At 35.4% G+C, this 27,570-nt stretch overlaps 2 protein-coding genes and 1 long non-coding RNA gene across 3 annotated transcripts; 2 read left to right on the top strand and 1 right to left on the bottom strand.

Moving 5' to 3' along the window:
- Nucleotides 1-10,408: 10,408 nt before the first annotated feature.
- LOC142182600 (uncharacterized) lies at nucleotides 10,409-11,461 on the top strand. Its single transcript, XR_012711412.1, has 2 exons — nucleotides 10,409-10,546; nucleotides 10,986-11,461. It is a non-coding gene; the product is annotated as an uncharacterized LOC142182600 (long non-coding RNA).
- Nucleotides 11,462-18,817: 7,356 nt separating this feature from the next.
- LOC107785263 (uncharacterized) lies at nucleotides 18,818-23,367 on the top strand. The gene is made up of 9 exons (XM_016606525.2): nucleotides 18,818-19,389; nucleotides 19,500-19,662; nucleotides 20,189-20,299; nucleotides 20,452-20,586; nucleotides 21,387-21,491; nucleotides 21,713-21,882; nucleotides 22,129-22,228; nucleotides 22,509-22,762; nucleotides 23,044-23,367. Exons 1-8 carry the CDS (start codon nucleotides 19,298-19,300, stop codon nucleotides 22,752-22,754), a joined length of 1,122 nt encoding a protein of 373 aa, XP_016462011.1. The 5' UTR covers nucleotides 18,818-19,297; the 3' UTR covers nucleotides 22,755-22,762; nucleotides 23,044-23,367.
- A 625-nt stretch (nucleotides 23,368-23,992) lies between these two features.
- Nucleotides 23,993-27,302, bottom strand: LOC107785264 (uncharacterized). The gene is made up of 4 exons (XM_016606526.2): nucleotides 27,166-27,302; nucleotides 26,146-26,455; nucleotides 25,350-25,410; nucleotides 23,993-24,708 (listed from the first exon to the last, which is right to left on the bottom strand). The coding sequence occupies exons 1-4, from the start codon at nucleotides 27,234-27,236 to the stop codon at nucleotides 24,140-24,142; spliced, it is 1,011 nt and encodes a 336-aa protein (XP_016462012.1). The 5' UTR covers nucleotides 27,237-27,302; the 3' UTR covers nucleotides 23,993-24,139.
- Nucleotides 27,303-27,570: the final 268 nt, after the last annotated feature.

Here is a 27,570-nt window from a genome sequence, read left to right as displayed (position 1 = left end):
GGTACATACCACTTCTAAAGCATGTGCATTTGAGGAGATTAACTCTGTAAGTTAGGAACTTTTTATTCAATTGAACTAAAAAAAATTACACTATACCCGGTTCAAATACACCCTTGGAAAAGAACCGCGACATAAAGAAAAATCAAGGGAAAAATTTTAAATTAAACCAAAACTAGCATACACTAAACTGAAATAAAAGGCAAATATTTTTTTTTTAATTTCGACTTCATTTCCCTCAAGAAAATCCATCGTCAAAAAAAAATCGAAATTAGTACCACTTACTACCTATAAACGCTATAATCTACCAAACCAAAAAGTTTAACAGTCTAAACAAAATCAAACAACTAAAAATACAAAAAATACAAAAATAAGTACATTACAATAGGGTCAAGTCACCCCACACTTAAAAACTTGCATTGTCCCTAATGCAAAAGATCAAAATAGATCAGAAAAGAGACTCCCTGAGGCCATTGGCCTAAGCATATTCATCTTCAAAGGTACGCAAATATTGCAGAACAGAGTTGACATCTTCATCCGGTGGAAATTGTCCTTGCTGAGCCATTCCTAACCACTGTTGAATGAAAGGAGATAGAGGGTAATTTTATTATAACTCTTCCAAGTTCACTTCTCCTATGGAGGCGCGAAGGCGCAAGTCAGCAAATAATATCTGCAAAGTCTCTTCCTCCCGGACAAACCTTTGATCGACATTAAGTGCAGCTACAGGCGGATCTATCACAGTCGTGACATCAAGCGCTCTGATAGGATATATTATTTCTATCTTCCAATCGTAGTGATACTCTTCTTCAATGTAGTGCGTCCGCAATAACCGAGTGATCATACTCGGATAGTGTAGGCGGCATCCCCCAAAAGGTCTCACCTTTGACATGTGTTCCAGCATAATTTTTCCAAGATCAACATGCATTCCTGTTAAAAATGTGTAAATCAAACAAACCTTTAGTTTTGATGCGTCCGTATCACTTTGTGTCGGCATGATTTTTGCATTTATTATCTTCAAAATAACTCTTGCAGGATGCTGGAATATTCCTTTTTTCATCTCCTTGTGAAACTCATTTGAATCTCTAGTCCACAAGGCAAAGGAATCTGCACCACATAACTGCCTGCGAATGTCTGGGTAGTCTGGTCTACGAAGAAACCTCTGAAACAACTTATGTGAATGCTCAGTGAAACCCATTCTTTGATTTATGACCTTTGAAGAAAATGGAATCACTCTGTTTCTGACCCTTACTTGGTAACTTGCATCTAAATCGCCTCCTGGTTGCTAATTGGCGTAAAATTCTTTTTCCAAGTTGATATTCACACTATCACTTTGGCGAAACAACCCTTCAAAACCAAAGCTCTAATGTTATTATATATTGCATTATACTTACGAGCGATCTTTGTTTCATCTATGGAAACTTCAGGAGTTGGTGGCACAGCAGGAACAAATGATTGGAACCATTGTATTGTATGGGCTGGAATAGCCCTGATGCCATATTTGCACTCTGGTACCTCATCTATATCAGGATCGAAGTGTTCCTATTCCTCCTCAACTGGGGCCGGAGGGGGTGCCCTTCTACCTCCCCATCGACTAGTAGATGCAACCTAAGATAGGCCAGTGTTTGATCTTTTACTTGGGCGCCGAGACATTATACCTATACAACATGATATACTAGTTAAAATACACAAAAATAATTATAAAAGCAAGTGGAGTAAATACCCCACACTTATGTTATTATCATGTTGACACTTAGCATGTATAACAGGGATTCAGACTACCATGTTCTTCAATTAGAATGATATAATGCTTATCGGTCTGCCTAATCATTAGAGAGAATTGCAACAATTGTAAATAAAATAAAATAATCAAAAACAAGGCTAAAAATATTAAAAATAAACATAAAAAGAAATTAGTCTGTTTTACAAAATCCAAAATTATTATACAAAACATACTACATAGGCACATTAGCATGAATCCTACATATTATTTTACATAAAGCAAGTGAAAAATCATGGTTTAGCCTAATGCCATAGTTGTTAGCAATAATAACATTTCACAATGCAATTTGTTTCTCAATTTGCAACATTACTCAATTTCATGTCACTTAAACATTTTAACAAACACATTGTAAGCATGTCTTGCATTCTTAAAATTTCAACTTGAAATGAGGCAAATTCACCATATCAGCAACACAAATATACCTCACTTCACAACTATAACATCACCGCATCTTCACAATAGTATTCAATGCACAAATTTCACTTTCTTACATGTATTTTCGAAATAGTGTACCCCTCAACAATCTTCAACAAGAAACTCAACCCATATCACCTCAACACACCCTAAAATCCTCCATAATCACAAAGATAATATACATTCTAAGTTTCTAATACTATTTTCAACAATATTAACAAAAGAAACTAAAAAAAGAATTAAAACATCATTCTTGATAGGGTTTATACAAATATAATTGAAAATAAGAAAGAAATACAAAATAAAATACTACTAGATTGAAAGAAAAGAGAGAAGAGAATACTTACCTCGCAAGAAGAAGAAGGATTTAGGGATGGATTTTTGAGTGAAATTATGTTTTTTACTTCTTTGTGTTTAGTCTTAGAGAGGCAGAGAATTCAGGAGAGGGTAAATAAAATAAGGGGAAAGGGGGTTCGTTTATTAAGGGTTTTTAAAAAAAAAAATCTTTTTTTTATATAAAATGCACTGCCGCGGCGCCCCCCGCGGCGCAGTAGTGCAAAAATCCCAGCTACTCCAAAAATTTTGTATTCTGCCTCGTCTGCGCAATTTTTCCTGGTGCGGTGTGTGGCACGACGCCCCATGCGACGCGGTAGGCCAATTTTTCACAGAGTTAGCCTATTTTTCGATTTTTAGCTCACAATTTATACCCCTACATCATTGTACACCGATTTTATGCCAAATTCATGTTTGCACCTGACTAACAACATTATAACATCTAAAATCTAATATTTCTAAACTACAATTAAAAGTTAGTGATGTTAGTCATTAGATTGCCTCCCAACAAGCGCCTGATTTAACGTCGCGGCACGACTCAACACTTCATCACACATCAACCAAATCTACCGAGGTCTTGTGACGTTTAATATCACCACCCCAATAGTGTTTTACTCGATGCTCATTCACCAAAAATGTACCACTTGAATTTATGTCCCGCAATTCAACTGTTCCATGAGGAGTCACACTTACCATAACAAAAGGGCCTGCCCAACGGGACTTAAGCTTTCCAGGAAAAAGCTTTAGCCTTGAATTAAACAAGAGAACTTCTTGACCCGGCTCAAAATCACAATGTTGGATGTACTTGTCATGCCACCTCTTGGTCTTTTCTTTATACAACTTGGCATTTTCATAAGCATGCAACCGAAACTCATCAAGTTCATTGACTTGTAACAGTCTTTTTTCACCGGCTAAGTCCATATCCATATTTAGCTTTTTGATTGCCCAATAAGCTTTGTGTTCTAGCTCAATGGGCAAATGACATGCCTTCCCATAAACCAACTTGTACGGAGAAGTACCTATTGGAGTCTTGTATGCAGTTCGGTAAGCCCACAATGCATCTTCTAACTTACCGGACCAATCTTTCCTATTTGCACTCACAGTTTTCTCCAAAATCTGTTTTACCTCTCTGTTTCACACTTCAACTTGACCACTCGTTTGAGGGTGGTATGCAGTAGCAACCTTGTGTCTTACCCCATATTTTGATAGAACATTTTTCAATAATTTGTTACAAAAGTGTGTTCCTCCATCACTTATCAACACTCTTGAAGTTCCAAAGCGTGTGAAAATGTGCTTCTTTACGAAACTTACCACTACCTTTGCATCACTAGTAGGAAGAGCAATGACCTCAACCCACTTAGACACATAATCGACTATAACCAAAATGTATCTGTGGCCGTTAGAGTATGGAAATGGTCCCATGAAATCAATTCCCCAGACATCAAAGAGCTCTACTGCCAAAATATTTTACAAAGACATCTCGTTCCTCTTCGTGATTGTACCTGTTCTTTGACACCTATCACAATTTTTATCAAAAGCATGTGCATCTTTAAACAATTTCGGCCAGTAAAAACCTGATTGCAAAACCTTTTGTGCAGTTCTGTCTCCACCATGGTGACCTCCGTAAAGAGAAGCATGACATTCATGCAATATTGCATTCATCTCCTCCTCAGGGACACACCTTCTTACCAATTGATCTGCGCATTGCTTGTATAGAAAAGGCTCGTGCCACATGTAAAATCTCACTTCATGTAAAAATCTTCTTTTATGATCAGCTGTGAATTCTGGTGGAGTCACCACACTTGCAATAAAATTCACATAATCAACATATCATGGGGTTTCATCCGAAGTGATGGCTAGTAACTGTTCATCAGGAAATGTTTCTTTGATTGATTCTCCTTCAGTGACATGGCCTCGATTTTCCAACCTGGACAAGTGATCTGCAACCTGATTCTCTATCCCTTTTCGATCTCGAATCTCTCAATCAAATTCCTGCAAAAGAAGAAACCATCGGATTAACCTTGGCTTGGCATCTTTCTTTGCAAATAAATACCCGATGGTTGAGTGATCTGTGTAAACTATGACTTTGGTTCCCACTAGATAGGACCTGAACTTATCAAATGCCCATACTCCTGCAAGCAACTCTTTTTCAGTAACAATGTAATTTATTTGTGTTGGATTAAGAATTCTGCTCATATAATGAATGGAATAAAAGATTTTCTCCTTCTGCTGCCCCAAAACAGCTCCAATGGCTATGTCACTTGCGTCACACATCAACTCAAATGGAAGTTTCCAATCTGGATCAATGATAATTGGTGCAGTAACTAATCTTCTTTTCAGCTCATCAAATGCTTTCAGACAAGCATCATCAAACTTGATGGATGTATCTTTCTCAAGAAGCCTACACAAAGAAGATGAAATTTTTGAAAAATCTTTAATGAAACAACGATAAAAACCTGCATGGCCCAAGAAACTGCGAATGCCTCTAACTGATTTCGGTGGAGGTAATTTTTCAATTGCTTCCACCTTTGCTTTATCTACCTGCAATCCATTCTGGACACTTTGTGCCCTAGGACGATGCCTTTTCTTACCATGAAATGACATTTTCCCCAATTCTGTACCAAATTTGTTTCTTCACACCTAGCAAGTACCTTGTTAAGATTCATTAAACATTCTTCAAAAGAACATCCAAATACAGAAAAATCATCCATAAATACTTCCACAAATCTTTCAACCATATCAGTAAAAATAGCCATCATACACCTTTGAAAAGTCGCAGGTGCATTACAGAGACCAAATGACATTCTTTTAAATGCATATGTCCTATAGGGACATGTAAATGTTGTCTTCTCTTGATCCTCTGGGGCTATAACAATCTGATTATATCCCGAGTAGCCATCCAAAAAATAGTAGTATTCCTGTCCAGCTAATCTATCAAACATTTGGTCAATAAAGGGGAGAGGAAAATGGTCTTTTCATGTGCCATTATTCAATTTTCTATAATCTATGCAAATCCTCCACCCAGTAACAGTTATAATGGGAATCAGATCATTGTTTTCATTTGTCACTACAGTCATTCCCCCTTTCTTTGGAACACATTGGACTGGACTTACCCATTTGCTATCAGAGATTGGAAATACAATACCTGCATCAAGCCATTTAATCATTTCTTTTCTTACCACCTCTTTCATGTTGGGATTTAGGCGGCGGCGTTGTTCTATGCTCGGCTTGTGTCCTTCCTCCATGAGAATTTTATGCATGCAAAAACCTAGACTAATACCTCTTATGTCAGACATTGTCTACCTAATTGCTCTTTTATGCTCATGTAGAACTCTCAGCAATTTTTTCGCCTGCAATTTAGACAAGTCAGAAGAAATAATAACAGGTAACGTATCAGAACCACCCAAATAAGCATAATAAAGGTGAGAAGGTAAAGGGTTTAGTTCCAATTTTGGAGCTTCTTCAATTGATGGCTTCGGAGGAGGACCATTTGGCCTGTTTAAAGGTTCAAAGGGATTTAAACCTTTCATATATTCACATGATACATTCAAAATATGCTTCATCTCTTCAACCTCATCTTTAATCTCCAAACTCTCAAACAACACGATTGCTTTCTCTAAAGAATCCTGCAAATATACACTTGGGGCAATAAGTTGCCCATCCATCTCCATGACAGATATCATAGACAATTGTTCATAATGGCGAGGAAGTTGAATTGCTTTGTATACATTAAAAACAACTTCCTCATTGTCAACTCTCATGATCATTTTTCCTTCTCTTACTTTAATTATAGCATCACATGTAGCCAAGAGAGGTCTTCCCAATATAATAGGAACTTTTTCATCGGCTTCAAAATACAATATAATGAAATCAGTCGGGAAAATAAATTTTCCAATTTTTAGCAACACATCTTCAATCACCCCTTCCGGGTAAGCTATGGACCTGTCTGCTAGTTGCAACATCAACGTGGTGGATTTTGGAGCTCCCAAACCCAATTGTTTGTACAAAGACAATGGCATCAAATTTATGCTCATTCCCAAATCACAAAGTGCATAGCCTACATCAACATTACCTATTCTCACAGGGATAGTAAAGCTGCCATGATCCTTAAGCTTTTGAGGAAGCTTATTTTGGACCCTTGAAGTGCACTCCTCAGTAAGTGCAACTGTTTCAAATTCAGTCAATTTCCTCTTGTTAGCCATAATATCTTTTATGTACTTGGTATACTTTGGAATTTCACGAATTGCATCTACCAACGAAATATTCAATTGAATCTGACTCAACATAGAGAGAAATTTGTTGAACATGCGGTCATCATTCTTTTTCTGCAATCTTTGTGGAAAAGGTGGTGGTGGCCTTGGAACATTCACGGGCGCTGAAACTGTATCATCTTTCTTTGCTTCCTGTGTTGCTTTGGAAATCAATTCACCCTCAGGTATAAGCTTGTCTTTTCTCTTCTTTGTAACTTCTTCTAATTCCCTTCTAGTTCTAAGTGTAATTTCACTAACTTGCGGATTTTTCTCTGTATCACTTGGAAGAGCACCTGCAGACCTAGTGTTTTAATTTGCAGCTAGCTGTCCCATTTGCCTTTCAAGATTTCTGAAGTCAGTTCTGAGTTGTTGATTGTCATGCAACAATTTCTTCAACAAATCATTTGTACTTTCTTTTACCTGCTGGGGTGGCCTTTGAGGTTGATTAAAATTTCCTTGGAGTCTATATTGATTCTGATTTGATTGATTTCCACCCCAGGATAAATTAGGATGATTCCTCCAATTTGGATTGTAAGTGTTCCCATATTGTGCCTGTTGGTTCATCGGACCTTTGCTTTGTTGCCCCACATAATAAATAGATTCAGGATTCGTTGGGCACATGTCACTGTGTGATTGTCACCACACATTTCACAAAAAATCGACATTTGTTGAACATGTTGCATTTGTTGTGTCTGGTTCATTGTCATTCTATTCATTTGATTTGCCAATTTTGCTATATCTGCTTTTATGGCGGAAAAATCATCAAGTTCAAGTACCCATGCTGCTTTCTGTTTCATTGCTCTCCTTGGTTCTCCCTTACCTTGCCAATTATGATCATTAGCAGTAAAGTTGTTTAGCAGAAGTTGTATTTCACTATATGGTCTTGCCATGTAACTACCTCCACAAGCTGAATCAAGATTCATCTTTAAAGTCTTATCTAATCCATCAACAAAAGTATGGCCCAATACCTCATCAGTCTGACAATGATGTAGACAGTCTCAGAGTAGTTTCTTGTATCTTTCCCAAGCTTGGCGAAGAGTCTCACCATCTTGTTGTTGAAACCCAAAAATCTGGCTCCGCAAAGACTTTGTCTTTTTAGTGGGGAAAAACTTGATTAAGAATTTCTTTGCTAAATCATCCCAAGTATGGATTGAATTAGCAGGCTCCTTCTGCAACCATTCTTTAGCTTCCCCCAACAATGAAAAAGGAAACAAGGTCAGCCTGACATAGTCCTTGGAAACATTTGGATAGTTGTAAGTATCCGTGATTTCCAAAAAATTCTGAATGTGCCTATGCGGGTCTTCATGAGATAGACCTACATATTTCCCGGTGGACTGAATCAGTTGTACCATATACTGTTTAAGCTCAAAGTGACCAGTGATATCAGGCTTCACAATAGCTTGAGTCATATTAGCAAGATTTGGCCTTGCAGCTTCTATCACCGGACGCCCTCCATTACCTGTCATCACTGTTGGTTGTGGTTGAACTAAAATTTCCAACTCTCTTTCTGTTTTGTATCTAACTTCCAACTCCTTCCTCGCCCTATGAAGTGTTCTTTCAATTTCAGGATCAAGAGGGAAGAGATTGCTTGTGCTTCTACTCCTCCGTATTCAAGAGAAAAGCCTGCGTGACACAAACAAAGTGAATTGAAGATTAATGCTTAAACCAATAGCTAATAAAAGCTTAACTCAGTCAAGTAGCTAATTTCTAACTCCCCGGCAATAGCGCCAAAAACTTATTGTGACCAAAACACTCACGCAAGTGCACGCGATCGTCAAGTAATATAGTAATAAGTAAAGTATCGTTCCCACGAGGAGTTATGATCAACTTATCGACTAATGTAAACTCAAACAATTATCAATTCAAGTTAATTTATCACAAAATATATAAATAACCAATTTATAATTTAAATAGTAATCAAACAATAATACAATGCAAAGTTTACTACACCACTTACGCAATTTTCTTTTAACAATTAATAAAAGAGATATTCCAGGGTCATGGGCTTGCTAGAAATCATGCTACGCTTTTAGCTTAAGAATGATTTATTGAATTATCTAGGTTATTGATTATAGGGTTAATAATACCCATAAGAATCTGTCAAATTCTTATGCGCCTATTCAGGTTAAATTAATACCTATATTTCTATGGCATTAATATTAACTCAAATACATTTATAATTCCTATTTTTCAACCAAACAAGGCAATTAAGTATATTTCTATCTTAATCGCTAATCTTTCACCCGATGCCTAGGATCAAGATCTTGTTCTATTTGATTCTATATGCAATCAAGAATTTCCTTTTCCAAGTTTAACTCAAGATTCATAAATAGTATTTCAATGTTAGTTGTGCAGTAAAATAATTAACAACAGAATCAAATAAACAACCCATAACAATAAATTCAAGATCACCAATTTAAGCTTCAAACAACATAATCATCTAAAACCCATGACCTCAGAATATTTGGGTTTTTAGTCACTCATATTCATACAAATATCAACAATATAAGTCTTAAACATAAAATAAATAGATACTAGAAGAAAGTTAGAAAAACTCTTTTAATCCTTGCTCCAAAGTGTTGTTCCTCTTGATTTTTGATACTTGAAGATGAATCTCCTCTTATTTTTCTCTCTAAAATCAGGTCTTGTCCCTCAATAATGGTTGCTTTACCCTTTTTAATCGTGTAAGAATGGGTTTTGACAATCATGCCCTTTTAAGACCAAAATAGAATAGTTTTGTGACTTTTTACACGTTCGTGGCACCCCGCGCGATGCCCCGTGCGCCGCGTACATGGATTGGTCAGAGGCAGAATACATTTTAATGGAGCAAAACAACATTTTCTGGAAATGCACTGCCGCGGCGCGACAGTGTAAATTTCTGTGCTGCTTCGTTTTTTCTTTTGTTTTTCTATCCGGGCTTACTATGCGACCCCCGAACACGATCTCGACTTGATTTATTTAGCTTTTACTCAGACTTCAAAGCCCCAAATTAATCAAATTCATCCCAAATTTAATTCTTAAGCCGGAATCTCTTCTTGCAAGGCATAAAGCATGAATTTAGTACAATTCATTATTATTAAGCCCAAACCTTTGTAAAATGCAATAATTAAAGTGTTGTTACAATGATTAAAATATGAGTTTTTAGCCTATGATCCCACATGTAAGATTGCACTGGGTTTGTTGTTGTTGTATTAACTGGTGGCACCTATGTTTTAAGAAGGTTGAATATATGGTATACTTGGTTGAATGTTGAGTTAGGTATAGAGATCAATTCTCACTAGATATATTTTTGTCTCTTTTTTAAGCAATGCACTGCACACCCATATTCTGTAAATCCTAGATCCGCTATATTAAAATATGACTATGTAAAAAGAGAAAATCTTATTCTAATCTTTGTCGAAACTCAACAGCGAGCTAATGCGTCATCTTAAGAGACCTACTTTATTTCTGTTTTTCTGTTTTTCCTCCCTATGGAATCCACACAATATATTCATGACAGAATACAAGCATATCAGCTTACACATGAAGGTCTTGACTATTTCTTCTCAAACATAATGCTAACAGCTCACATGCATTGCACTTGTTAAATCCTCTTATATATCCATGTTCGATGTTCCTGGGCAACGAGCATGAAACAATTTGTAGAATGATGGAATTCATGAAAACCAAGAAGTTGTGTTTGCTTCTAATACCCCTTTTTCTCACCATAATCCCCAGTTCTGATCAGTTGCTTCATTCTCGCAAACTATCTCCTTTTCCTGCATTCCCACCAGTAAGTACAATGTTCTCAAGATGTCCCTCTTCTTATTTTTTTCCTATACTTTTTCTATTCAGACTTCAACTTCCACACACTGACATTATACAAAAGGTTTTATGCCGTCAGGTCATATAAAAAATAATTACAGGTAATTGTTCATGATAATTGAAACTAGTTATTTGAAAATAGATCGAGCAAAACAACCACAGTAATAAGTTAAATTACGCTAATACCGTAAAAGTTCCTTTCGCTTTCTTACTTATGAACTAATACTTGATTATTCTAACCAATATTGATAAGGATTAAGTTATACATACCAACAATGTTAAGGTCTTTTACACTATCAATGTATTTTAACTTGTTATAGTAGGTTAGTTACTATTTTTACTAGATTACTTATTAGTAATGTTTATGATATGAATTTACCACCGACTCATATCATGGACTTAATTAGGTTTCGCGCAACGTGACTAAAAAGGAAGAGGTGATTAGAGTTGATGGATCAACTCCAGTGGCTTGTCACTCCAAATGCTACCAATGCATGCCCTGTATGCCCATTCAAATATTAATTGAAGAAGAAGATGGTGATCAGAATGAGCAATATTATCCCCACGTTTGGAGGTGTGGCTGTGGAGACAAAGTATTCCCACCTTGACCATCATCTATTTCTCTCCTAGCTCAACTCATTATCTTATGCTATAAATATTTGTTCCTACAATGAAAAAATTAGGAGTAATATGTTTGGACAAATGTATATATACTACTAAGGCCTATGCGGATTCAGCATGAATTGACAAGTTTTACGCTAACTATCAGTGGGCTAGCAAAAATTGTACTGGCGCCCTATTTGGTCGCTTCCATTTAATATGTACCCTCTTTTTAATTTTTTTTAACTTGTACCCACTTTTTAAACAACTTAACTTCAGACTTTTTTCTCCTCCTCCTCCTCCTTCTCCTTCTTCCTCCTCCTCCTCCTCCTCCTCCTTCTTCTTCTTTTGTTGCTTAGGGTGACTGTGATCTTATATGGTGTTTGTGAACATATTTTAAGGTAGTTTATGATATTTTTACAATGGTGAGCTGTTGTGGCGCTTTATTTTTTACTATTGCTTAAGGTTTCTACTTGTTCTTTTTCTTAATTACAAAATGGGTTTGTTAGATTTATTGTTGTTTTGACAAGTTGATGATTTGGGTTTGTTTTTGATAATATTTGGAGGTTATATTTTAAATTTGAACTTATTTGGAGTAGATTTAGGTATTAAATTGAATATTGAATTGTTAAAATTCGAAGAATAAATTTCTGTTTCTCGGCAATTTGCACTTCAGGCCTATTTGACCTTAAATGCATGAAAACATTTGTTGCACTTTAGACCTTTTGGCTTTAAGTGCATTTAAAGTGCAATTTTTCATTTCAGACTTATTGGCCTTAAGAATAGGAAAACATTTGTTGCACTTCAGACCTTTTGACCTTAAGTGCATCTAAAGTGCAATTTTTCACTTCAAACTTATTGGTCTTAAGTGCATGAAACCATTGGGTACACTTCAGACCTATTTAGCCTTAAGTGCATCTGAAGTGCAATTTTTCATTTCAGATTTATTGGCCTTAAGTGTAGGAAAACATTTGTTGCACTTCAGACCTTTTGGCCTTAAGAGCATCTGAAGTGCAACTTTTTTACTTCAGACGACCATAAGTACTGCATGAAACTATTGGTTGCACTTTAAACCTATTTGGCCTAAGTACATCTGAAGTGCAATTTTTTCACTTCAAACTAACTTTTTTTTAATTTCAGATCCAATATGTTTGAAGTTGATCGTAAAGTGGGTGCGTAGGCTTGCAAATTTTTTTTGCAAAATGAATATAGGTTCAATTGTGACTCTAAAATCGGGTATAAATGCAAAGGTCCGGCAATATGAACCAAACCCATACTGGCGGAGTTGTATTGAAAAATGTTCGGTCAATGCATGAATTAAGGCAATTTCTGCTTACACATATTACATGCGTTTCTTATCACTGGTCGAAGATTTTGTCTAGAAAAGATGTATAAGTATTCTGAAATAGGTCGGGTCTTATAAATTGTCTAGGATATTTAATTTGTCTCCTTTTGGCGATGAACATGGGAGTCCCATGTTTTACATGACCCAAAAAGCCATATGACTATCTTTTGTCTATATACGGAATTTAAATTTACTTTCGTTTCTATATATTACAGTAGGAACAAAAATCAAAGTGGTGATTAAAAGGTTAATCAAATGAATAACATCGCATATTTAAAAAAATTAAAATTGTATAAAATAGTGTAATTGTGCCAAATGATTTGAGATATTATCCCAAACTAGATATCAGAGCTACACGTATAAATCCACGTATATGTTTAGGAGTAAGTAGATGAAAACATAATCTTTTTCTCTCAAAAATGTATATATGTATAGAGAGGGAGGGCTTAATAAAACAAAGTTGTTGTCCGTCACCATCTTCTGCAATGTCATAATTCAAGGAGGAAATTGACACAATCAAAGAAATAAAGACTAGTTCATCATGATTTCAACCAAACATTGGGGACCATAAAATTAGGCATCATAAGGTTATTTGCGAAGATTAATGCAAGGGACATGTCTCTATCAGGCACCTCTAAGTACAAATGTGGCCTAAAACTAAAGTTTAACGTGAGATCTAAATCTTTGTTCTAAAAGTTATACTAATGTATATTTTTATTTGACGAAGTCTATTCAACTAGCTTTTTGAGATACAAAGTTGTTAATAATTTTTGTATAACTGATATCTTCTAATAATATAGCCAACTCATTTAATCTTTCTTGGGACATTGTTGATCTTAGCTAAGATTTTTTTATTTTAGTTTGAAAATTTTATTTCCGTTGAGACAACTGTTATGTAGGAACTGTTAACATTAGTCGATAAGTAATATAAGCATTTGGAAAGAATCAAATCTTTTTATTTGAGTGAGTATATCGATTAGAGCAGTAACTTCTACTTGTATTATTTTATTTAACACTTTTAGTGCAAAAAATAAGGCTAAATTATCAATATTAGATTTAGAGTGACTATTTAGAGATTCAGGAATATTTTTTTAGTTTCTCGCCATCTAAGTATCTCAATCTTTTACCATTAAATATGAATCCAACAATATTTTAAATCGTTTAAATCTGTTTTGAAGTGAAAAAAATGACTTCATCAACTCTCAAAGATTCTTCAAGAGACTTTGTGATTTTTGTAGACAATAAATTTGCGTCGAGAAAATAAAATCAAGACCGAAAAATATCGCAACAATCATAGTATTTTATTTCAAATATTTGAGTGTTAAAATCTCTATGATCCTCTGATTCTACTTTTCTAGTATAAATTCAAGGGCCTTTGAGCTTGATCTTGAATTGTAATTTGATTTATCCGTCACAAACACTTTGATTGCTGCCACGAATTTTATCACAAACAAGTAGCCTTGATCTTGAACGCCTTGTATTTGATTTGATTTCGTTCTTGATCTTGAATACTTGAATTGTTCTTCGTTCTTGAGCTTGAATTTGAACTTGATTGCTTGAAGCTTGAAACTTGTAGAGAAATTTGCGGCGTTTGATCCACGAGCTCTCTCTTGCTTCTTGTTATAACTTCTGGTATTTTTTCTGAGTTATGAAGACCCCTATTTATAGTTGTGGAAGGGAAGAGTTGTGATAAGAACAAACGCTTTCCGACCAATCAAATTGAAGTGTGACATGACCGCATTTGATTGGCCAGAATATGTCCCTTGCACATGTGGCGCGATTTCATTGGACTTTTAGTGTGACTGGGCATGCCTTGTCCTTTTGACACATGGCACGATCCTATTTGCTCTTTCGTTTGACTTGGCGCGCCACGTCATTTGACATATGGCACCAAACTGGGTCTCTAGGAAGATAATATTTTGGGCTTAATTAAGTGGGCTCATCACTTTAGCCCAATAGATTAAGACTTATTTATTTAATCCATAAATGTTGGACCTATATAATTAATTCATTTATATATTAGCCCATAATATTTATTTGGACCAATATATCTTGAATTTAAAATATAGTCCAAATTATTTTATGGATTTAATTTAAATAAAATTTATATGCCTACAATTTTATTTCAAGATTCCCATCAAATTACTTAGTTCTATAATTTACACGTTTATTACAATTCATGAAACTCAGTTTAAATATTTATCTCAAATGAAAATTTATTAACTGAAATCATAGCAGTTGTAAATCCTTCTGCTCTATTTTTTTAAAAGAAATCAAACATCTTAGTTGCTATGACAACATCAATGATTTACTTGTTAATTTAATTCCACTTCACATGTTAGGAAAAATAATTACTTTACTCATTTTTAAGTAAGCCAAATAGTTACTTTATTTATATATCTAAAAAAAAAAGATCACTTATATGAAAAAATCTACTTTTGTATTAAAAATATTAAATATTAATTTTTTAAATATCTATAAACCGATTATTTTTTAAAAATGAGGCCCCCAAATTTGGGGGCATAAGACACAAGTCTTATTAGATAATACATTAAAGCCGGCCCTAGACTCTCCATATGGTTTGCCTCCGTTTGTTAAGTGAAATACAACAAAGTTACACAGTAATATATTCTAATGCAAGTATTAGTAGCTGATTTCACGACTCGATCACATGATCTATTGCTCACAGCTTTACCGTCGTTCAACTCAAAATCATTTCTCAAACAAATTTTCGTTAATTACAACTTGACCAAAGAAAGATTGTCCCTCGTTCCCTTTAAGATTATGTCACTTCTTTTTTTTAAGGGTAGATAAGTAACTTAACGGCCTTTAACCTACTGGTTGGAAATCAATATGTTGGAATACTTTTCACCCATTCAATAAAATCTTTAATAATGATTCAATTTGCATCCAACTCATTGTTATTTGCCCTTTAAATATCTCTCACCTAACCTGTTAAATTTTGGACGAATTACATAAACATCGGTTAAACATTTAACACATGCCTAGTAATGATTAAAACACGAATTTTACCTTGATTATAAGAAACTTGCCAGTTGCTGTGTAAAGGATAAGGAAATTCAAGCTTGAAAAGTTGAAACTAGTGATGAATTGGTTGTACCTCAACAGAATTATAACCAGTGAAGGTATGTTCTGCGTTCAACTTGTTGTGTGCCTCAGTCAAAGCATAGAAATTGAAAGGAGTTAATTAGGCACGTTGAATGAAAAGGAATGTCATCAAGACTTGAAAATTAGTGGATTCCAACTGTCTGCTACGCGTTATTGATACAGTCTTTTTCAATTTGATTCTGCTTGCCCACAGATTATATTAGTGACCTTTCCCTGTTATACAATCTAAGTAGTTTCTTCAACGGTTATACTTAATAATATCATTCTATTGAATCACTTTTGACAATTTTGCATTAATCAACCTTGCTGACTATTCTTATCCATATCCATGAAACCTCCTCCTGCAGACTTTCTCCACTATAAATACATGTCAGCCATTCCCATTTCTTACATCAAAACTTATTGAGTTAAACAACATCCAAAACTCACCCATTCAAAAGAAGAAAAGCTACTATATTTATCCTTATGGAAGGTCTAATCCCATTTCTCCTTCACGCCATGAAGAAACAGAAGCCTCACCACAATACTTTCCGGTGTCTCTCCGATACCTCTAACCGGAGCTACCACATGCTCGTCGGAGCTGACTCTATAGAGGGCTCTTCTCATCGGAGAACTCGATCAGAGTTTCAGCCTCCGGTTAGCGTTGATTTCTTGGAGCTGTCCCAGCCTAAAAGCTTCAATTACAGAGCTTCTTCTCTGGTTTCTCCTGTTTCGAACAGATTGACTACTACGAGCAATTTACAAGGAACTACTACAGTTGATAATCTCCGCCATAGGAAATTCTGATGCTACAGATTACGTTTAAAAAAAAATACTGATGAATAATTTGTACTTTGTTGTGTTCTTTCTTTAAAATCTAGACAAGATGATTAAGTGTACATGTGCAATATTTGTTTGATTCTTTTGTAATACATACTGTTGTTTGAATATATAAACTTGTGTGCTTTTTATGTTATTTAATGATTTTTTAGGTCTATCCTAGTTAACAATTCTTTCTTTTTTCTTTATCTTATGCAGCTCGTATCATTTCTTTTGCTAGTTCAATTGAGACTCCATAATAGAGTTGGGTGTTTTATCAAGATACCACATTGTGGTGACTCCGTATTGTTGGAAAACGAAATGTTGTAAAATAAACTAACGAGCGAGAGGTTCCGTAAGTGAAAAATTTCTTAACTTAAAAAATATAATACTAGTAATTAGGATGTAGAAAGAATTTGGCCATCATTTTTGAAGGAAAATTGTAGCCATTAAAGTCCAGCCTCCAACATTTTAAATGATTCATAATTTGGATTCCTTTTACTAGCAGTCTTCTCTGTCAGAGCTCGTCGCCTAAAACAGTTTATATCTCCTGTGTCATTTGCGGGTTATTACACATTGAGCAGATTTTTTTCTAAAAAATTTATTTTATTGAAGTATGACGGTATAACAATCTGACAAAAGGGTTGGATGTGTGCAAAATTAAGAAACGAAAAAATAAATTTCATGATTCCTTCGTGCCATTAGTCCATTCTTAAGATAAGATTTCTTACCAAAGTTGAAATTGCTTCTCAAAATCTATTCCTTTAACAGGTTGATATGTCAATTATTTTCTTAACAAATGAGGGATATATTTGAGAAAGTAATCTCTAACTTTGCTAAATATACATTGACATACTTCCAAAATAAATTAAAACCTTGCTTAAAAGTTACAAATTTCAGTAATAACTTAAGACTCAAGCTTTAGTAATCTATACTATATTAAAAGTATGAATACCCTTATTAAAATATCGTTCGCCTTTTTTACCCTTTAAAAAAGACTTTACATTCGACAAAATAGTAAACTAAGTTATTTTCCTAAACTAAGCTTTAATTTTGAGTTAGCAAAAGCTAAGTTATCAATTGTTCTTTATCGATGGTTTGCAGCTTCTCTTGGTTCCTTGTCTAACGTCATTAAAGATATTCATGCTCAATTTTCAATAGTTTCTTAATACACTAAGAACTTTTATAAATTTTAATTTATGCTCTATCCGTTTACTTTTATTCTCTCTGACATGCCATTCTTTATTCAAGTGTTTTTCTAATTTTGTACTTAAAAAGTCATTTTTTATTATTATTGCCTTCAATATATTGAATTGGCACTGAAGCGAGCAATAATAGATTCTTTTTTAATTGTTAATTTTGTTAAACATAGGAAACATGATTGCTTTCTCTCATAGTTTAAGGTACAATTAATCCATAAATAGTAAAAACATTACAGATGTATATCAGCCCTGTGATTTCACTATTTGTTGAACAAAAACTATAATCAGTATATGCTTCATTGGTAACGTGGAAAAAAGAAATATACAAATACTTAATTTCATATTTTCTCTATTTGTGATCTCGCGTGGCTGCTGTTCCTTGAGAAACATTAGTTGGTGTTTTTTTTTAAATATCATGTAAAATTCACCAGTAAAAGTAGAATACAATAACATACGTTCTTTTATAGGGCTTAACAAAACTCTCTAGACATTTTTATTGTTTAAAGGATAATGAATTAAAAAACATGAAAGATGGCTAGAGTATAGATACACAACTATTCGATAGCAACGTAAAAGAAACCAAGTAAAAACAAAAAAATATAAATCACACGAGTGGAAAGTTATTAATCAAGTTGGGACTCAAGAATAAAGTCTACATAAATATACAAAACGATAAATCTAAATTATATGGAAAGAAACATATTCAATACATTGTAGTTTGCTACTCATAATCGCTAGAATACTTTGTGTCTTGCTAATAAAGATACTTGAAATAGCTTAGTTTAAGTATAAGTAGCATAATAGGTTTTAGGAATTAGTATTTTGAGTTTAATTACTTATTGGCTTGTAACAATTTTCATAATTCCAAGGCCCAATGAAAAATTTAATGCTTTATTAGTTTTAAACTTACTATATAAATAAATTTTTCACATGTAAAATTTAGTCGGTACGGTTCGATCTACTCTAATTATCGGTATGGTTATAGATTTATATAAAAACATACGATTTCTTTAAAGAAATCTAAAAATTGGTTCGGTTTTGTCGGTTTAGTCGATTTTCAAATATCGATTGACACCCCCTATGTCAATCTATTTCAGGATTAGAGCATCAATTAATGCAATCAAAATTTAGTATTTGTTCTCTCTTCTCTATGCAACTTTGTTTCAGGGCAATCAAAATATGGACGAAAGTTTTGGGGAAAAAGTATATCATGGAGTGTCAAACTAATATATTTGGCTTGATAATTATCGCATTTGCAAAAGCCCTAACTTTTTTGGTTGAAAAAACTGAAAAGTATGAAGAACTTGAGAGATTCAAATTCTGAAAGGGTGAAAATTAAAGGAAGGAAATTGAAGAAGTAAGTTTTTTTTTAAAGGTGGAATTACACATCACAAATTCCCAAAGGGTGTAATCAGTAATTTGGAACAAGTCTTAGGGTGTTTTAATGTCCTATCCAAAACTTAATAGGTTTATATGTCAAAATTCAAACATTAAGGGGATGACATGGCATTTAAGCAAAACCATAGTCTTTCTGCCGATGGCAAACGCCGGCGTTAGCAGATCGTTCATTGCCCTTGTCCCCAATTGAATTGAAGGAAAGAATAGCTTCTTTTCTACTACTGGTAAGGTCAAGTGCAGGAATGCAATGGCACTAAAATCAGTGTTCGATGCTTCAGTAATCAGGGCTGAATTCGACAAGGCCAGTATCAACACTCGCTTCATACCTCTTATTTGGAAGTAAGTTTATCCGTCTCTTCCTTTATGTGTCTTATTATTAATAACACAAAAGTTATAATTTTTTCTGTTTTGTTTTGTTTTGTTTTGCTCATGATTATACACATGAATAGGTATGTGATACAGGACCCAGATTGCGATTGGGAAGATATTCCATCTTTGCCCTCCTCGGCTTACACTTTGCTTCGTTCCAAGTTCAGAACTACAACTTCTGTTGTCCACTCTGTCTTGGAGTCCAACGACGGTGTCACCACCAAGCTCCTCATCAAGCTCCAGGTTTTACTTTTTAGCTGACCTAGCCCGCAATCATTTTTAATAAGTTTTGTCAAATTCATATTTCACGCTCAAAATATATTGTAAGAGAAAAGGCAATTCATTGACAAAAGCACCAAAGAGGGCATAACCTTTAATTTATCATGGTGGTCTCGGGGTCAGCTTGGACGCACATTGACTAATCCCAACAAAGTACCGAGCAACTCTATCCACCAAAGAGGACATAACCTTGTTTTATTGACCCGTTTATTTGGAAATAAACCAAAAACTAATCCTTTATAATCCCCCCTCCCGCAAAGATGAGAATAGTACTATGTAATTTGATTTTTTACTATTGTTCTAATACTACTTGTTAGAAGGTGTGAGGCGTTGGTGTGCTCTTTTTTGTGATTTAAATATTTCTGATTTTATCCACTTGTTAAGAAAAAGGGCGTTTATAGTATCTATACATAAAACTCTGGCTTTACAAGCATATCACATTGACATCAATTTTCTGATAAAATATCCTATTGACATTGTTAAATGCTAGAATGGAGCATTTGTGGAGTCTGTGGTTATGAGATACGACACGCGCTTGGGGAAATATAATGGAAAGCCTCGTCCTGGAGGACCAAGATCAACCTTGTGCATATCGTCTCAGGCATGTCATTTCGTTAGCTCTATTTATTTATTAGTAAAAGGCTTGTTGCTTGTTAGGTGCAAGTTATGTTTTCCTTTTGGCATGCCTAAGTATTTTATGTTTTGTTCTCTTAGAAAGCCGTTTTATGTTGACCAGACACTCTTTTCTTATAGGTTGGATGCAAAATGGGCTGCACATTCTGTGCTACCGGAAGCATGGGGTTCAAAAGTAACCTGTCTTCTGGAGAGATAGTTGAACAATTGGTCCATGCCTCTCGTTTATCAACCATCCGTAATATTGTTTTCATGGTATTTCTTTTCCCCTTTCTGCAGAATTGGTTTTCTCCATAATAGCTGTTGTTTACTCAATGGTGGATCTAGGATTTGAGGGAAGTGGGTTCTAAGTTCTAAGTGCCGCTATTCATTTTGCTCTATCACAACGTGAAACCCTGTCTCTCTCTTCTCAGTTTCACTCCGTTCTCTGCAACTTTATGACATCCATGATTAAGAAGAAAAGACAGAATTTAGAATAATGTAACAGTTTTTGGTCTATGCATCTTTAGTATGGTTGTTAGGAACGGGATGGTGGGCACTCAAGGCACCAAAGTTGTGTCCATTTATGGGTTAGTTCAGCTGTATGGGTCATGCTTGTGCTTCAGTTGCTGTATTGAGCTTTCTTGTTGAGGTTACTTGATAATGATGCAACTACAGAGACATTCTTCTATTACTAAGAAGCTATATCCTTTTTGTCATTTTCTCTTTTCTTGTCCAAAAAATTTAAAAAGCCATCCATATCAAATAAATAGGTAAACAAATAAATGAAGTTAACAGTTTGTCATCTAAATAAACATTGAGGCACTTGAAGTACAGACGATAGTAGTTTTTTACTGGTAGCTGCCTAATGCTTGTGTTTTTTATGGGAATATCTAGATAGATTTTCAAATTTGAAATCATCCAGTCAAAATGACTAAGAATTTTGGATCTCTTCATGTTTTTTGACTTTCTTGGTTCACTATAAGTGTTTTCTGTCATTTATTTTTTAATTTGTTTCGACTCTACACATTCGTGAGTCTTCATTTTGGTTGCATTATCATCCAACTGGTGGACAGGGAATGGGGGAACCATTGAATAACTACTCTGCCCTGGTGGATGCCATACGAGTCATGACAGCATTTCCATTTCAGCTCTCTCCTAGGAGAATTACAGTCTCAACGGTATGAATGACCCTGTGATGTCTTTTCCTCTCAAGTTACAACGTTGTTGTATGGTTTCTCACCTTGACTTCTTGAGGCACACTCACTTTTATATACTTGTTCTGGTACTTTTTGTAATCAATTTCCCCATGTCAGGAAATCACTTTCTCATAATTAGCTGTTTAGTTGCATTCTTTTATAGATCACATGAACATCAATATAACCAATTAAATGTTTTGTAGGTCGGGATAATTCATGCCATCACCAAGCTCCACAATGACGTCCCAAATGTGAACCTGGCTGTCTCTTTGCATGCACCAGTCCAAGAAATCCGTTGTCAGATAATGCCTGCAGCAAGAGCTTTTCCTTTGGAAAGACTCATGAATGCACTGCAGGAATATCAAAAGAAAAGGTGTTGTCTGCAATTGCCCTGTTATATTTCAGTAGCATTCACTCCCTCCTTCGCATTTTATATTATGCCATTTGAGTTGCATGGAGATTAAGATTTTAGTTTAATTTATGTATCATACATTTTTGGACTGTTCCAAGATGGAAAGAGTGGCATAAATTAAGGCACATAAATTATCTTTAATGTCCATGATAACCAATTTGGTAGCTTTGGCAAGTTGCTGAGAGATCTTATCTGCCTTCTTTGTAGCCAGCAAAAGATCTTTATTGAATACATAATGCTTGATGGAGTAAATGATGAGGAGAAGCGCGCGCATCAGCTCGGGAAATTGCTAGAAGCATTTCAAGTGGTGAGTTTTAAGAATATTATATAGATTATGCCTAATGGTGGGATGTGAGTATGTATGTGGGTTAATTTATGCTTAACGCACTTGAGCTGTATCCGTGGATGCTTTCCAAACGAAACCATTACTTGGTGGGAAAAGAAAAAAACGGGGAGAGAGAGAGAGAGACTATATTGATCAGCCAGCAGACAGTGGGGGGCTATATAGCTAAACAGTTCATTTCGTCTTTTAGTCGCAAAAAATTTGGTAACAATCGCTTTGCATTGACTTCAAAATATTCTCACAGGTTGTGAATCTCATACCTTTTAATCCAATTGGATCATTAAGTCATTTCAGTACCAGTACCAATCAGAAAGTCACCACGTTTCAGAAAATATTGAGGGATACCTATGATATTCGCACAACTGTTCGCAAGGAAATGGGCCGAGATATAAGCGGTGCCTGTGGTCAATTGGTGGTTAATCTACCAGATAAGCGCTCCATCAGCAGTGCAGCTCCTCTAACAGACATTGAGGATCTCCATAAGCAGTAGAGTTAAAGGTACCTTTTATGTTTGGCTGTTCCTAAATTAGATTGAACTTTCAATCAGGAACCACTTGATCAGGGCTTAATATTCACAGAAATGTGATACCAAATTCAGTTGTAAAAGAAGTCTGTTTCTTTCTTCTTTTTATTTTTTATCAGTATTTTTTTTTATAAAAAGAAAACTGGATAAGGCATTCATCACCCATGTACAGTAGTGATGCATGCAGAATCTAACCATGACCAAAGTACTATCTGTACGACTTATTTCTGAAGGTTCGTTTAACTCTATTTCTCAGAAATTCTATGTTAAAAGGAGAGACGAATAGCAGCTCTATCTACAGGATATATGTAGCTTTCAGTCTTGACCGCAAGTTGACGTTGGTCCCTGCTATTAGTTGAAGGGGAGATGTGAACGGCCCATCACAGGCTCGAGGAAGATGTATACGACACATAACAAGCTGTCTTTCTAATGTTTCTTTTGTTTTGCCATAGAAACTTTTTTATTAGAAATTGCAGTGAAGAGGCAGACGTGTACAAGAATATGTTCAAAGAGATGTGAGCACTAAAATATTTTGTACGAACCTGAATCAGAAGACATCATAAGCTAGTTTTGGCCTGCACATATGACCTGAGATCTCTGTATTCAGTTGTTCGCTCAAGGTCCTCACCTAATCTTCGCAAGCTGCATATTAGCATGATCACAACCATGCCTTTCTTGGTTTAGGTTTTGGAGGAACCTCGGTTCATAATTTCAATTAAGGAGTTGGGAAGAGAATTTAACTTTTATATATTATGTGAAACAGTGAAAGTCATCTAACTTTTATTTACTTATATATTGCATTTTGTTAAAGAAGTGCAACAGGATTCCTCACTAATTGAACAATTGCCTTTGCTGTTCATGTCGACTTTTCTTTCTCTTTTTCTTTCCGCAAGGGTTGAGGTCGATATCACAGATCTGAACTTAACTTCGGCATTAGGGGCGACTGAAAGTGGGAACTACAAAGAAAGTGGTATATGCAAAGATAATGCTGTATGCAGTCTTCCTTCAGACTTCATTAACCAAAGATGAATTCAATAATTCCGAACAGAAGAATCCAAAATGAACATGGGTCCATGTTGTAGTCAATCTTTGGTGCCTCATTAATCAATGTTCCCAAAATGCAACTAAAAACAGTATCTTGAGCTACGTCCTTCAAGTTCACAGCTAAAATCTTATCAACTAGGAGTAAACTGAACACAAATCCAAGCAACTAATGAAGATTTGAGTTGCTTAAAATCATAGTTGAGTGGATTGTACAACACTAGCTTTGATCATCAGTAATAGTTTCCCCTAGCTTTTTTGAGGAAAAAAAAGAAAAGGAAACTACTACACTTCATCGCAGGATGAGGCGTCTACGAAGCCAATAGTTCTTCAATTTTGGCTATTTGATCGTCTTCATTCTTTGGAGTTGGACTCTTGTTGGCCTCATCATAAAGATCATGTTTCCACTTCTCAGCCACCTTACTTTGATAATGTCCTTGCCTTGAATTGAATCTATCTCGCGCCCTGTAGTCACCATTGCCGTGATACCTGTCTCTTGGTGGAAACTTGCCCCTCCATGCTTCACCCCTGTTTGCATCCCTCTCACCAGTAAATGGTCTCTCATATCTACCAGGATGACGTGACATGTGCTCAGCTCTTTCATTCTTTCTTCCTCCATCTACCACAGGGTGCGAAGGATTAGGCTTAACAAGCTCCGTTGCTGCTTTCTCAACTTTCTCAGTATCCACTGGAATCTTTTCTTCCCTAAATGACCTTTTCTTCACAGGTGGTTTAGGATCTTCCTTTACTTCGAAGTACCTGTCATGGCGCCAAACATCACTTTGTTTGCCTGAAACTTTGCTCTTCTCATCATTCATCTGCTTATCAGTTGTTGTCGTTCTGTTCCAGTGCCCTTTCGGATCTTTCCACCATCCTCGCTCTTCACGGGAAACATAAGATGGCAATTATATGTTGTGAATAATTTGTAATAGGCAGGTAGGAAAATCCAAATAAAAAACACGCAGGTAGGAAAGAAAAGTTTTTCACAGATATCTTTAGCTAACTCTGCTATCAGGCATTTCCTGCTTTTCAAAGATCATGTGATTTAGCAGAATAAGAATATAAGGTACTTGCACCAAGGGCGTGGCCTAGTGACCAATGAAGTGAATGCAAACCTAGGAGACAAGGATTCAAATTCTAGCAGAGAAAAAAAAAACACTAGGTGATTTCATCTTCGTTGCCTAAGTCTTGGTGGGCAAAATATCTATACTGGTGGGAGGTAGCAGGTAGCCGGTGCAATAATTGAGATGCGCTAAACCTGGCATGGAAACCACCATTATAAAAGAAAATAATAACGTACTGATAACAAATTTAAATTCCTATCACAGCACCAAGCAATAGATAAAGAGGTCTCTCATGACAGAATATAAAGATCTGATCACCAAGTCAAGTGAGACATCAAGAGTTAGAGGTCATACAACGGTCCAATCCTTGCTTTTGCTCCTCGGCAAAGAAAAAGGAAAAAAAATAATGGAAAGTTCAATACTCATCAAAATGCTAGGATAATATGTGGAAACTCACCAGTTGCTGCCTTATGCCTGGAGCTTCGATCAACTTGCCCAGCACTACCACGCTCATCGTGCTGTTATAAGACATGCACAGGCAAGTCTAACATTGTTATATACACGGATCTACTTGGAATCAACAGGCTGAACAATCCCACAACATCAGCCCCAATATAAGGAACAAAAACAGATAAACAAAATCAATGCACTAGTTTGAGGCAAATCTATCTTCGTCTACTCAAGTTCAGAAGCTGTAATTTATTTTATTTATTTTTTTGATACATAGCATATATATTTTATTTTTAAGCAACATTGTTCTTTCTTTAAGAATTAAAATTGTAGTTTCTTAATGAGGCTGAGTAATAAGAAAGAACTGGGAGGAAAGGAACGAAGCAACATTATTCTTACGATGCTCAAATTGAACACACCAAATTATCTAGATACAGACAAATCAAATCAAATATAACTGCTTAAAAATATAAATGAAAAAAATTAAAGTTAAAAGAAGGATTCTCTGGTTTCATTAGTTCTCTAGCTAAGCTGAATTCCACTCCCCAACCCCTCTCCACCAACACCAGTGGCGGTATCCAAATTTTGCACACGAATGAAAAAAGAAACTATGATCAAGTTCTTTTTTTTTCTTCTTGAAATAGGAACTATGATTAAGTTTTTCGGCGTGCTTCAAGTGAGTTCTAGGAGCAAACCTCTCCAAAGAACCTGGTCATCAAAGTTCTACCGTGCCAATAGTGCATAAGCATAATCTAATACAAACTGACACGAGAAGGAAAATGATGTCAACAAAACACAGAAACCTGAAAATATGATGTAGAACGAGGTGCTTCTGTTGGGTTTGAAGAGTTTTTGGATGATCGATGGCGAGATCCTTCATTGTGATCAGACAGCTCTTTGATCCCATCATCTTTAACTGTTACATTCTCAGATGGTTTCTTCGCAGTTCTTTCTGACTTGGAATCTTGTGCTGACGAAGCATCAAGAGGCACAGCATCTTGCAGCCTGCGGTGGTGTTTTAGATCTCGTTCTGAATTGTTTCCACTATCTAAATTGTGTGTGGTAGGTGGCCTCTCAGCTTCTGGTCTACTGTGCTTCCTAGATCTCTTTGGACTAACAAGAACAAATATGATACAGATTAATAGCACACGAGATTTGTATGCCCGAAACACACAGCATTTACAGATTAAGTAAAATTCCAAACAAAGCACAAAATGTTAATAAAATAGAACCCCAATTTTTCAAAATAAAATTAACTCTTTCCAGTTGTGAAGTAGTTCAAGATATATCTATCTTTAAATCTCAAAATCAACAATGCTTCCTTTTTATCACTCCATTATTTTTCATACAGCAACCCGTCCATTTTTTGTCCGTAAGCTTTAAATTTCAACGGCCATAAAAAGGTTCTTTTTTCTCAGTCCAATGATTTTTTATACATCAATCCATCTACTATTTTTCTTCAATAAACTTTATACTCAGACCAAAAAAGGTTCTTTTTTCTCACTCCACTATTTTTCCTATTAGCAATCCTTTCATTTCAGTCTTTCAGACGTAACCAATAGCCAAGGTAGGGGTCCGTTAAGCTTAGTCCTGAACATATACCTCAATTTCACATAACTAATTTTCATGTGAACACTGATACAAAAAGAAAAAAGGAGAAAACTTTATAACCACAGGAAATTCTAACCGCATCTGAAATTCCTAGATAACAAACTAATATCAAATTTTTTCTTCTTCCTTATCTCTTTTAAAAGTAAAACTCATTTGCGTATTTTGTAATTCTTCTCGAAATGCAAGTGGAAATAAGTTCCCAAATGTGTTACCTGGGTTCTTGATCGAATCGGGAACGGTGACGTTTCGAGTCAGAATCCCGGCCCTCTCGACGAGACGACATTAGGGCTTGAACAAAGACGACAATACGGCTAAAAATTCTACTACATGGGAGCTTAAGTAAATCAGATGGTAGATTTTTATGTATTAACTAGATATATTCGGGTCGATGATGCAGTGATGGGCCCAATATTAGTGGGCTTTAACGTCTGATCCATAGTTAGTCGGGCTTGCTTTTAGGATATGAAATTAAAGGTAAAAATAGCACGGAATAGCCAGTTTTCAGACTGGTCATTCAAAAATAGCCAGCGTTTATGAAATCAATGAAAAATAGCCACTATTTTACTGCAACAAAGACCGGTCAAGCATAATATACTGGAGTTCGGTGCTCCTGTGTA

Source organism: Nicotiana tabacum, chromosome 7 (assembly GCF_000715075.1).
Source record: "Nicotiana tabacum cultivar K326 chromosome 7, ASM71507v2, whole genome shotgun sequence".
Lineage (NCBI taxonomy): Eukaryota > Viridiplantae > Streptophyta > Magnoliopsida > Solanales > Solanaceae > Nicotiana > Nicotiana tabacum.
The sequence above is the reverse complement of the archived record's forward strand: the minus strand, read 5'-3'. Positions and strand labels throughout refer to the sequence as shown.

Excerpts from the sequence above, each read along its gene's own strand:
- LOC107785263 (XM_016606525.2), top strand. The coding sequence starts at position 19,298 with ATGGCACTAAAATCAGTGTTCGATGCTTCAGTAATCAGGGCTGAATTC. Across the intron at positions 19,663-20,188 it reads AGCTCCTCATCAAGCTCCAG|AATGGAGCATTTGTGGAGTC; the intron begins GTTTTACTTTTT and ends GTTAAATGCTAG. Across the intron at positions 20,300-20,451 it reads CCTTGTGCATATCGTCTCAG|GTTGGATGCAAAATGGGCTG; the intron begins GCATGTCATTTC and ends CTTTTCTTATAG.
- LOC107785264 (XM_016606526.2), bottom strand. The coding sequence starts at position 27,236 with ATGTCGTCTCGTCGAGAGGGCCGGGATTCTGACTCGAAACGTCACCGT. Across the intron at positions 26,456-27,165 it reads CGATTCGATCAAGAACCCAG|TCCAAAGAGATCTAGGAAGC; the intron begins GTAACACATTTG and ends TGTTCTTGTTAG. Across the intron at positions 24,709-25,349 it reads CAGGCATAAGGCAGCAACTG|AGCGAGGATGGTGGAAAGAT; the intron begins GTGAGTTTCCAC and ends TTTCCCGTGAAG.